Raw genomic sequence first — 12,500 nt, 5'->3', positions numbered from 1 at the left:
CGTCCCATCACACCCCCTCAACTATTCACATTGAAGAAGCCTTTTTTTTTTTTTTTCATTTTACTTTTTTTTTCTTTCCATGTCAGCGCCCTTCAATATATTTCCTTGACGACTAGCCCTTCTGAAATTGAACAACGTTTGCAGGGAAGCCACAGAATGAACTTTTGATTCTTAAATAAAAAATAATAAATAAATAAATAAATAATTGATTGGAGCAGAGAAAACAGTGTTATTCAATGCCTCAAAACTCAATTCCTCCACCTATCAGCTCAACACAGCCTTCCAGATAACCATCCCCTCTTCTTCAGATACACTCAATTGTTCCTCTCTTTTACAATGAACATTGTCAGTCTGTCCTTACGAATATTCTATATAAGAAACTTCACATTGCTCCAGCTGAAAGAGCTTCTATGAAGTTAAGCGTTCTGAGTCGTCTCCGCCAGATTCTTCTCACCCCTCCCCCGCCTGTTTGTACAGAGGTCTTATCTTCCCATGTGTAGGGTGATTCACATGTATGTGGGGCGTTACACTCGTACTGCTCTTCTGAACGAGATGGAACAAAAAAGACACTCTCTCTCTCTCTCTCTCTCTCTCTCTCTCTCTCTCTCTCTCTCTCTCTCTCTCTGTCTCTCTCTGCCACAATGTTGCATCTCTTGCCTTCTGTCGCTACTTTCATGTTAACTGCTCGTCCAGTTTTACCAACTGCATGTCTTCCCCTCCATGTCCTGCACAAAACTTTCTACTTTTACCTTCCACTGTAACATAATATACTAGCGCTCGTTCTTAATATATATATATATATATATATATATATATATATATATATATATATATATATATATATATATATATATATATATATATATATATATATATGAGGCAGTAAACACCTGCCGAAACGATAATTACTCCCAGTGAGGTCTAAAGCACTGTTCAGGGGGTGCTGTGAACTTATCATTACACCCAGCTGTGACCTCACTGAACGTTTCCCTTTGTGTCTCACAACACAAGGGGGCAGTCACAGCCTGCCCTCTAAAGACAACTCTCTTCCTCCACACAAACCTACAAGCACCTAATAACACACACACCCTTCACTCAAAAATTTTAAAATCATCATGGCGACTCCTACACCAGCCTCGGAGTCCCCATCTGGGGAGGGGACCATAAATGTCCCCAGGTCGGACTGCCTTTTTGTCGACGACCCTAAGTGTCTTGACACCCCCGTCAACTTTTTTTTTCATTAACTTCTGCAACATTCACGGTCTAAGACCTAATTTTCAATCTGTAGAACACCACCTCTTCTCTTCTAAACCTCATCTTCTTTTCCTCACTGAAACTCAGGTGTCTGAGGCAACTGACAGTAGCCCCTTTTCTGTTCCCTCCTACTTTCTCTATCCTCATTTTCGATCGAAAGCTGGATGCTGCATTTATGTGTGCAATGACTTAACCTGCTCTCGTGCCCACGCTCTTGAATCTTCAGAGTTTTCCACCATCTGGCTACGACTACAGAGTCACTCTCAAACTAAATTTATCTGTGCTGTATACCTCTCACCTAACTCCTCTGACTATAAGAAATTCTTTGACTACTTAACTTCCAAGTGGAGCACATTCTGACCCTCTTCCCTTTTGCAGAGATCTCCATTCTTGGAGACTTCAATGTTCACCACCAGCTTTGGCTTTCCTCTCCCTTCACTGACCATCCTGGTGAACTAGCCTACAACTTTGCTATCCTCCATGACCTAGAGCAATGAGTGCAACACCCTACTCGTATTCCTGACCGTCTTGGAGATACGTCCAACATTCTTGACCTTTTCCTGACCTCTAATCCTTCTGCTTATGCTGTCACCCTTTCTTCTTCGTTGGGCTCCTCCGATCACAATCTCATATCTTTATCTTGTCCTATCACTCCAATCCCTCCTCAGGATCCCCCTAAGCGAAGGTGCCTCTGGCGTTTTGCCTCTACTAGTTGGGGGGACCTGAGGAGGTATTTTGCTGATTTTCCTTGGAATGACTACTGCTTCCGTGTCAGAGACCCGTCTTTGTGTGCTGAGCGCATAACAGAGGTGATAGTGTCTGGCATGGAGGCATACATTCCTCACTCTTTTTCTCGTCCTAAACCTTCTAAACCTTGGTTTAACACAGCTTGTTCTCGTGCTATACATGATAGAGAGGTGGCCCACAAAAGGTACTTAAGCCTTCCATCACCAGAATCTCATGCACTTTATATTTCTGCCCGTAACCATGCCAAGTCTGTTCTCCAACTAGCCAAAAACTCCTTCATTAACAGAAAATGTCAAAACCTTTTAAGATCTAACTGCCCTCTTCATTTCTGGCATCTAGCCAAAAATATCTCCAATAACTTTGCTTCTTCTTCTTTCTCTCCTCTATTTCAACCAGATGGCACCACTGCTATCATATCTATTTCTAAAGCTGAACTCTTTGCTCAAACCTTTGCTAAAAACTCTACCTTGGACGATTCTGGGCTTGTTCCTCCCTCTTCTCCACCCTCTGACTACTTCATGCCACCTATTAAAATTCTTCGCAAGGATGTTTTCCATGTCCTTGCTGGCCTAAACCCTCGAAAGGCTTATGGACCTGATGGGGTCCCTCCTAATGTTCTCCGAAACTGTGCCTCCGTGCTTGCACCTTGCCTAGTCAAACTCTTTCAGCTCTGCCTGTCAACATCTACCTTTCCTTCTTTCTGGAAGTTTGCCTACATTCAACCTGTTCCTAAAAAGGGTGACCGTTCTAATCCCTCAAACTACCATCCTATTGCTTTAATTTCCTGCCTATCTAAAGTTTTTGGATCTATCCTCAACAGGAAGATTCTTAAACATCTATCACTTCACAACCTTCTATCTGATCGCCAGTATGGGTTCCGTCAAGGCCGCTCTACTGGTGATCTTCTGGCTTTCCTTACTGAGTCTTGGTCATCCTCTTTTAGAGATTTTGGTGAAACTTTTGCTGTTGCCTTGGACATATCAAAAGCTTTTCATAGAATCTGGCACAAAGCTTTGATTTCCAAACTACCCTCCTACGGTTTCTATCCTTCTCTCTGTAACTTCATCTCAAGTTTCCTTTCTGACCATTCTATTGCTGCTGTGGTAGACGGTCACTGTTCTTTTCCTAAATCTATTAACAGTGGTGTTCCTCAGGGTTCTGTCCTGTCACCCACTCTCTTTTTAATATTCATTAATGATCTTCTAAACCAAATTTCTTGTCCTATCCACTCCTACGCTGATGATACCACCCTGCACTTTTCCACGTCTTTTCATAGACGTCCAACCCTTCAGGAGGTAAACATATCACGCAGGGAAGCCACAGAACGCCTGACTTCTGATCTTTCTAAAATTTCTGATTGGAGCAGAGCAAACTTGGTATTGTTCAATGCCTCAAAAACTCAATTCCTCCATCTATCAACTCGACACAACCTTCCAGACAACTATCCCCTCTTCTTCAATGACACTCAACTGTCCCCCTGTTCTACACTGAACATCCTCAGTCTGTCCTTTACTTATAATCTGAACTGGAAACTTCACATCTCATCTCTAGCTAAAACAGCTTCAATGAAGTTAGGTGTTCTGAGACGTCTCCGCCAGTTTTTCTCACCCCCCCAGCTGCTAACTCTGTACAAGGGCCTTATCCGTCCATGTATGGAGTATGCTTCACATGTCTGGGGGGGTTCCACTCATACTGCTCTTCTAGACAGGGTGGAATCAAAAGCTTTTCGTCTCCTCTCCTCTAACTGACTGTCTTCGGCCTCTCTCTCACCGCCGCAATGTTGCATATCTAGCTGTCTTCTACCGCTATTTTCATGCTAACTGCTCTTCTGATCTTGCTAACTGCATGCCTCCCCTCCTTCCGCGGCCTCGCTGCACAAGACTTTCTTCTTTCTCTCACCCCTATTCTGTCTACCTCTCTAACGCAAGAGTTAACCAGTATTCTCAATCATTCATCCCTTTCTCTGGTAAACTTTGGAACTCCCTGCCTGCTTCTGTATTTCCACTTCCTATGACTTGAATTCCTTCAAGAGGGAGGTTTCAAGTCAATTATCCATCAATTTTTGACCACTGCTTTGACCTTTTTATGGGACTGGCATTTCAGTGGGCATTTTTTTTATTAGATTTTTGTTGCCCTATGTCCTTCCTACATAATATATATATATATATATATATATATATATATATATATATATATATATATATATATATATATATATATATATATATATATATATATATATATATATATATATATATTTATTTATTTATCTATTTATTTATTTATCTATTCATTAATTCATATTGATATATTTGGCACAATATTCACCCACTTCAGTGCTATATTTGATCCCAAGAGTGTTATGTATGTATGTACCACCACCACCACCACCACCAGCTATAGATTCATGAATGTCCTTGGCAATCAATTTGAGGCTCAGTGTTTAAGTTCTTCCATGATGTTTGTCAGGCTTCCTTGCAACAAGACCCACAGGAACCTTTGATTCTTCATCAAAGTTATCCTTTCTTTGGGAGTATTGGTGCTCTGGATAACTCAGCAATCTTGTAAGATGGCGTGAAACTCCATGTGGCAGAGCTGCACTTCAGTGTTGGACTTCATACTCAGTTTGGAGACACAAAAAGTAAATTTACAGTTATGAGTTCATTCCTACTCCTGCCATCTATCCTCCTCATACATTTCATGTACAAGTCTCCTCCAGTTGTTTCTGTCCCTTACATCTTCCAAACATTACATCATTCTTGCTCTCATTCGCAATAAATTTCATGAATTTGCATGAATCTAGGACATTTATTTCAAAATACAAGAATTTATACTTTTTTTTAATGTCCTCACTTTTCCTTACAGGGTTGGACAGCTCATCAATCTCTCCCACTTTTCCTGCCACAGATGATCTCTTCTTTGATGGTCATTATTCTCAGGTCCTCTTTCACATACCATCTTCTGGTCATCTTTGGCTTTCTTGAGAATTTGTGAAGTGCTCTCTCTCTCTCTCTCTCTCTCTCTCTCTCTCTCTCTCTCTCTCTCTCTCTCTCTCTCTCTCTCTCTCTCTCTCTCTCTCTCTCTGACCTAGATAAAGTGATGTGTGGGAAATGTAAACACAAGAGGTTGATATTTTCACAACTTTATCTTTCTACCTGAGTGTCTTGATGAAACACCCTCCACATACTCAGAGAAACACCTGTACATATTTACAGTTCAGTATCTACTCACCATCAAGACACTTATTCAGCAATTTTTGACTACTGCTTTGACGCTTTTATGGGACTGGCATTTCAGTGGACATTTTTTTTATTGGATTTTTGTTGCCCTTGGCCAGTGTCCTTCCTACATTAAAAAAAAAAAAAAAACACCATGAACAAACTGCCTAAGCCATTTTCATTTTTTTTTTTTTTTTTTTTTGTGGGGGCATTTCAAGAAAAAACTGTACCATTTTCCACATTTTCATATAAAAAGAAAAGCTGAGGCATATTCTGGACCACTCACACCCAAGATATGACCAACGCAACTCTCACAATAGATATTCAATGTGATGAGAATTTATCGAATCACAAATCCAGAAATCTTTGAGAAATTACTTGAGTAACTTGTTAGTGAGGGTGATGCTGTGACTTGCAGTCTTGAACACTTTGAACTCTCACCAGTACCATCTTCAAAGACCACAGGCGATTGGTTGAATTCTCATGGGTGTTTTTCCAATGGGAGAGGCAGAATCACTGTTAAATTATCCCTACAAACCTTAAAACACCCTTGAAAACCCCAGTAACTTCAACCACAGTCTGATAAATATAGCAGATGAGACACCAAAACATTTGAGAACACAGTTCCATTCCTTTTGAAGTTGAAGCAGTGGAGATAAGGCAAAGACAAACATACATCCATATACATTCACACAATCACAAACATTCACACATATCTTGGTCTCAGCACTCAAGACAATTATGATTTGAGGAACAAACACAAAGTCTTCTTTTCATTCAGAGTGTAAACGTGTCACACCTCATTCATTTCCTGCTGGGGCCGCCCAAGTCACCGAGTTGGTTGTACAAGCTCCGCAACTCCAGGTCTGGGATGTACCGGAACTAAAAGATGGAATTAATTTAGTTGAGCCATCTTAGACACACAGACGAAATACAGCTGAAAAACAGGGACTTATAAAAACTGTAGTTGCTTTAGTTAAGCCTTAATGACAGAATTGTATTTTTATGGGACTGAGTTAAGCTCATACTGTTCTGTCTTAGTTAATTTGTCATATTTATCTTTAAAGCCACGAATACTCATTGCACACACAACTGTCTGGAAAATTATATTTCCCCAGTTTTTTTATTTTATTTTATCTTTATTTATTTGTTTATTTATTTTATTTTATTTTATTTATTTATTTATTTATTTATTTATTTATTTATTTATTTATTTATTTATTTATTTATTTATTTATTTATTTATTTATTTATTTATTCATTTATTTATTTATTTATTTTTTTTTTTTTTATTTATTTTTTTTTATTTTTTTTTTTATTGCTGTGTCCTTTTAGTAATGATTATATGTGTAAGTGTGTGTGTGTGTGTGTGTGTGTGTGTGTGTGTGTGTGTGTGTGTGTGTGTGTGTGTGTGTGTGTGTGTGTGTGTGTGTGTGTGTGTGTGTGTGTGTGTGTGTGTGTGTGTGTGTGTGTGTGTGTGTGCGTGTGTTTTGAGTTAGTTTCCATCAAGTATGGGTTACTTTTTGTTAAATCTGCAGCAAGTTTCCATCTTTCAAGTCACTGAGCCCTGTGAATTTCATGTCTATAAATGAAATAGAAATTAATATACAGTAAAATCCCTCTTATCCGGCATCAACAGGACCGCCGACATGCCGGATACTTGAATATTGTCGGATACTTGAATATTGCCGGATACTTGAATAGAAGTGAAATTATGTCCACAATCACCACCCTACACTCACGCATCTTACCATAACAAAGATCAGCTGATCTTAATCAGCAGCTGATCTGATCAGCTGCTTAAGTGTAAGCACAACACACTTTCTCTTTTCTACAACTTAAGGCATGATGAAGGCATCAGGTGATAAACAGCGCACACGCAGGACTGAGTCACTGAGTAAACACAGTGCAGTGGGCCGCGGGTGGCACGAAGCAGTGCGCTTTGGTGGCGAGGGGACAAAGTATGCCTCGTGCGGGAATTTTAATCGATTTTATGAGTACACATTGATTTTTTATTGATTTTAAGGCTCGGGGAAAAATGTGCCGGATACTTGAAGCTGCCGGATACTCGAATGCCAGATGAGAGGGATTTTACTGTACGATTTTAATTCTTTGTTGCATATCAAGAGTTCCTTAAGGACAACAAACTCAGGATATGACAGGAAGGGACAGTGTCAGATACTGTTCTTTTTTTCTTTCTGAAATACTGAGTAGCATAATAGCATCACTACTTTGGGCAACTGCTCAGTCTCTGTCAAAAGTCAAGTAACACTACACTTACTTCCACTGTGTTTAAAGCTTTTATTCAATCGTGGGTCCTCTGATCTGCTGAGAATCCATCAACTGTCTAGTGTTGTAAAGAGAAAGTCTGCTGACTGGAGGACTTGAGATTGAGAGAAAAACAATGAGTGCAGTAGGAATGAGTACAGCAGGTTACTCTTAACATTTGACCAAGGCCTGCACTCAGGAACACTTTGCTCTCCCGCCACTACTATTTTCAAAGGCCACGGAGATGATTAGCCAGGTTCTCAAGAATGTTTCTCCTGTTAATGTTAATGTGTCACTTCAACTAGAGCCTTTTGAACGTAGTGGAGGTACAGTGCCAAAGTGTTTCAGAATATGGTCCCAAGACTGCATCAGGACAACCTACCTCAGTGTGCTCCGGCTGGTGTTCATGTACGCTGAGTTCCACGCCTTGAGGCAGCCCGGCCTGCACCACCTCCAGGAAAAGAGGGGCCGTTATAGAGGGGAGGTCTGCCAGCTGTTAAAACACATTACCTTTAAAGCACTTGGATATGTGTACCATTACTGTGGCACAATATAAACCATTTCTGATACTTTACACTAAGTGAACTAACACACACACACACACAACACACACACACACACACACACACACACACACACACACACACACACACACACACACACACACACACACACACACACACACACACACACACACCTGTAAATTCCGCTCATAGACCTGAAGATAGTAGTCTGCCTCCACTTTGCTGCTCTTTGGCTTGAAGGTCTGGATGTGTTGCTTCTCACAAGGAGTGGCCCACCTGTTAGACATTGATTTAGATTACTACACCTTTTTTTTTTCTCCTTTGTGAGAAGTTACATACAATTTGTAAATTTTCTTTCTTTATGGGAAGTGAAAAACAAACTTTTCCCTTGTGAAAAATCAAGAGAAATAACACACTTCAAATTACCTCACATACACTTTCTTTACGTTGTCTGAGAGGATGAAGGGCAAAGAGTTTGTAAAGAAAGTACATGTGAGTGAAGTTGAGGTAATAGTAGGAGAGGAAGGCCACTGGAGGATGGAAGGACAGGGTGAAGGAGTGTGTGTGAGTGTGTATGTGTGAGAGGTGTTAGTTGAGCTGAACAGGCAAGAATGGGATGGATGGGGAGAGGTGGACACCCTGCTGTGAGGGACACTCTTGGAGGGAACAAGGCATCAGAAACTATTAGACATTTCCTTAATGAAAAATTAGAGATAAACAACTATATTTTTCCTTTGTGAGAAGTTAAGCAACACACAAACCATTATAATTTCCTTATGACAAGTAAGACACATACAGACTGTCTTCACTGATGTATCAGCTCACACTCTATGTAAGGCCTAGCAAAAGCCATATTCACAAAATTTCTAATCAACATGCCCACCATAATGGCCATCAGTATATATTTAATCATTCTATCCATGTACTACTATGATAAGTGCTTGAATTTCTTGAGTTCTCCATGAGAGCAAAACAGGAGTGTGTTGGACTCTGCCTCACTAACTCTGCCAGTGTACTGTAATTCCACCAGCTGAGAATGCATGAACATGGTAACACTGCCACTGACTGATGCTCTCAATGAAGAACAGGACAAATATCTGCCATGGTGTGTGAGACTCGTGAGCACAGAAGCATTGCCACCAACTGATGCTCTTAATAAGGAACAGGGAGAACATCTACCATAGTGTGCGAGACTGATGCTGTGTGACGCCAAGACACAAATGCAAGCGATGAAGAGATGCAAAGGATGATGAAATAATTGCAAGATGTTGAGATACATGGGGCAGGTGAGGTGGGAAGACAGGGTCTCTAACTAAAGCACGGTTTACACGCTACGATAAATTGTAGCGATTTATTGAACACTGAGATAGTAACGATTTATTGGATGATTGAAAGAGCGTTTACATGCAACGATTTTTAATCCAATATTTTTAGTCTTTACTTGACCGTCATGGAAGAAACATTATGGTGGTCTGCATTTGGGATGTGTTTAGTGGGAGAAAGATCAAGAAAAAAACGAAAGTCAAAAAGGAAATGGAGCCGTGATTGGTTAATGAAAAAACAAGTGTTTTCTCATATAACTCTGTTGGATACATTGAGAGATGAGCCAAATGACTGGCGAAATTATTTGAGAATGGGAGAAGACACTTATATGGAATTGTTAAATTTAGTTTCTCCATTAATAAGGAAACAAGACACAGTTTGCTTCGCCATCACTGTGTATTAAGTTTATATTTCGAATTAGCTCTTGCGCACCAGGACTTCACGCTTCAGCAGTCAATCTGAAAATGAGCTAGATTGTAATGATATCTTGGAACCTTGTTTACACGTTCAAACTTGTCGTTACGATGCATATAGATTTGAGCCTGCTGGCACCAACCACTCAATCCAATTCCAACTCCAATAAATCGCTACGATCTCCTGTTTACACGTAACGACAAATTGTAACAACCTTTTCATTACAATAAATCGCTACAATTTATCGTAGCGTGTAAACCGTGCTTAAGAGTGATGAGGTGTGACATGAAGGGCATGATGGATGTGCTGAGGAGGGAGACAGTGAGACTTTATGAGTACACCAGGAGGGAGGACGGCCACGCACTTAAAGGAGAATCGGAGTTGAGGTGATCAGATCAGTGGAAAGACCAAAGAAGACCTGGAGACAGTGTGTGGAGGAAACCATGAGAAGGATGAACATAAGGGAAGGGATTCTCTATGACTGCAAACCATCCAGTCCCAGAAGGAAAAATAAGGATGCTGAACAAAATAATGGTGAAGATGATGACCAATGCTTTTACTAATTATTCATGTTTTTATTTTTGAATAATAATGGCAAAGTGACTTTAAATTCCTACCAAAAACCTTTATTCATTTACAAGATACCAAATTATACATGTTAATTCAGTATCTTACAAATGACCATGTTGTGTTTTCCTTTGTCTGTTGTGCAGCTATGCTGTGGAGGTGAATGGACAGTGACAATGCTGAGTGCATGAAAATGATGCAGTCTTCTTGACCCCCAGAAAGGGTGTGGGCACACTTGGTGGGGTTCCCAGTTAGGGTGCAGGGCATTCTGTAGAAAGTACCCTATGTCTGCTGTTGCCTCAGGATTGGAGAAGTGCAGGGTAGGGAACAGCCTCATTATGGAGAGGCAGGGGTAAACCAGTGTATGCTATCAGACCTTGCTAAGGATGTGTGTGGCCAGCTGTGCTATGCCTAAGCCCCTCGGGTGTAATGCTGTGGTCCACAAGACTATCTGTCCCTTTCTGCTGGTGGCCGACAGAGCTAAGAGGGTGAGTGACGTGTGTGTGACTGTGTAGTGCCTCATCTCGGCCGTCCTGAGTGGAACTGCCTGCCTGGTTTATGGATAGAATAGAAAAATAACCAAGGACCTTCATAGGAATATAGTCAGTTTGCTGCACATCTGACAAGCAAACCTGAATGCAGGAGCCAATCAGAGGATGAGAGGATCAGTCAGTGACAGTGCTAGCATGCTTGTGTGTCCCTAGCAGTGAAACCATTGATTAGTGGCAGTGTTACCATGTCTGTGTGCTCTCAGCAGTGAAAGCATCAGTCCATGGCAGTGCTACTGTGTCTGCCTGTCCTCACCAGTCCAAGAATCAGTCGCTGGCAGAGTTAAAATGTTTCTGTATCCTTGCCAGTGACAGCAGCAGTCAGTGCCAGTGTTACCATGTCTGTATGTCCCCAGCTGGTCAAATTACTGCACCAGAGACAGTGAAGCAGAGTACAATGGTGATAAAATTAAGTACTGTTGGTGTTCTAGACGTCAAGCAGTGAGATGCACTGACCCGTCCTCCACATCAATGCCCATGTTGAGGGCTGTGCTGTGGATCCACTTGCTGTAGTGCTCCAGGACGGTGAAGTCATAGCCTTTAATCTGGACGTTCACCAGAGCGTAGTCAGGCACCTCGGGTCCTCCCGCCTGTCAAGAGGTACGCACATCTCACTGACAGAAATGCTTACTTGTTTTTATGTTCTACACTTAATGACACTGTAGTTTACTTTTTTCAATTTCACTTCATCGTCTGTGTTTGTTGTTCATCCGGTCCCTCTCTGTCAAAGCACTCTGTAGGACCTACATATCTTGTTTTCCTCATTAATTTTCCTAATCATTCATCAGGTGAAAAATCGTATATACCTCAATTGTAGTTAAGTCCTCGAATCCAATAACAATTACATCAGTTTTGATTTTAAATGTTTCATGTTTACAGTTGTTGGTAAGTGAGGTGAAAGGCTGCTGTGTAGTCTTGGTGTGGCACATCTGAATTAACTGTGGTGCAACAATCACACAAAAAGAAGGTTTATACCTATGGACTTTTTACTGCTATGATGCTACTGTGAAAAATCTACTGTATGTACATTGTTGTGGGGTAGAGATCTTTTTGCATATGATGTAGCATTTTAAAAGTACACAAGTACTCTAATTTTCTTTTCCACTAATGATCATTATGTAAATTATTGGGATAATGCAAGGAAAATATTAAACAAGAATAATTTGAATGTGAAAAGACACTCAAATTTCATCAGTTTCACACACTGGTAGAACAGTTCTATGTATAATTTTGTCACAATTTCACACACTGGAAGAACAATTATATATCTAACAAGTTTAAGGATCATGCATACGAGCCACACTCACATCTAGATAGGGAGGTTCCTCCTTATAATGAAGCCTCTGACATGTGGAGGAGAGGGAGCGCCTCACTAGCTGGCAGTGTCTCACCACACCCATCACCTGAAACGTCATTATTCCTCTTACTGCAACCTCTTATACTCAGTATCATTATTACTCCAAATGCAATCTCCTATACTCAATAAACATTCAAGTGTAAGGCAAGATGAATGCAGGTCTCGCTCTCTCTTATCTGTTGTGAGGTGCAAAACTCAACACAAAATTAATATAACAGAAAACCCATACATACTAAACAAACTGAAAGAGGTTTGGGGACTGAATTGTTGGAGGCACATA

At 40.6% G+C, this 12,500-nt stretch overlaps 1 protein-coding gene across 1 annotated transcript in view; it reads right to left on the bottom strand.

Annotated features, from left to right (window-relative positions):
• Positions 1–5,126: 5,126 nt before the first annotated feature.
• The window catches only part of LOC135109012 (large ribosomal subunit protein mL48-like), a 10,092-nt gene continuing 2,718 nt past the window's right edge, over positions 5,127–12,500 (bottom strand). The window contains exons 3-7 of the mRNA XM_064019990.1: positions 12,171–12,266; positions 11,320–11,453; positions 8,185–8,287; positions 7,870–7,980; positions 5,127–6,101 (exon numbers count right to left, since the gene is read on the bottom strand). Of these exons, the coding sequence (XP_063876060.1) occupies positions 6,024–6,101; positions 7,870–7,980; positions 8,185–8,287; positions 11,320–11,453; positions 12,171–12,266 (522 nt within the window). The 3' untranslated portion in view covers positions 5,127–6,023. The remainder of the gene's footprint in view (positions 6,102–7,869; positions 7,981–8,184; positions 8,288–11,319; positions 11,454–12,170; positions 12,267–12,500) is intronic.

This window comes from Scylla paramamosain, chromosome 18 (assembly GCF_035594125.1).
Source record: "Scylla paramamosain isolate STU-SP2022 chromosome 18, ASM3559412v1, whole genome shotgun sequence".
In the NCBI taxonomy this organism is placed as follows: Eukaryota; Metazoa; Arthropoda; class Malacostraca; order Decapoda; family Portunidae; genus Scylla; species Scylla paramamosain.
This window is presented reverse-complemented; position numbering and strand designations above follow the sequence as displayed.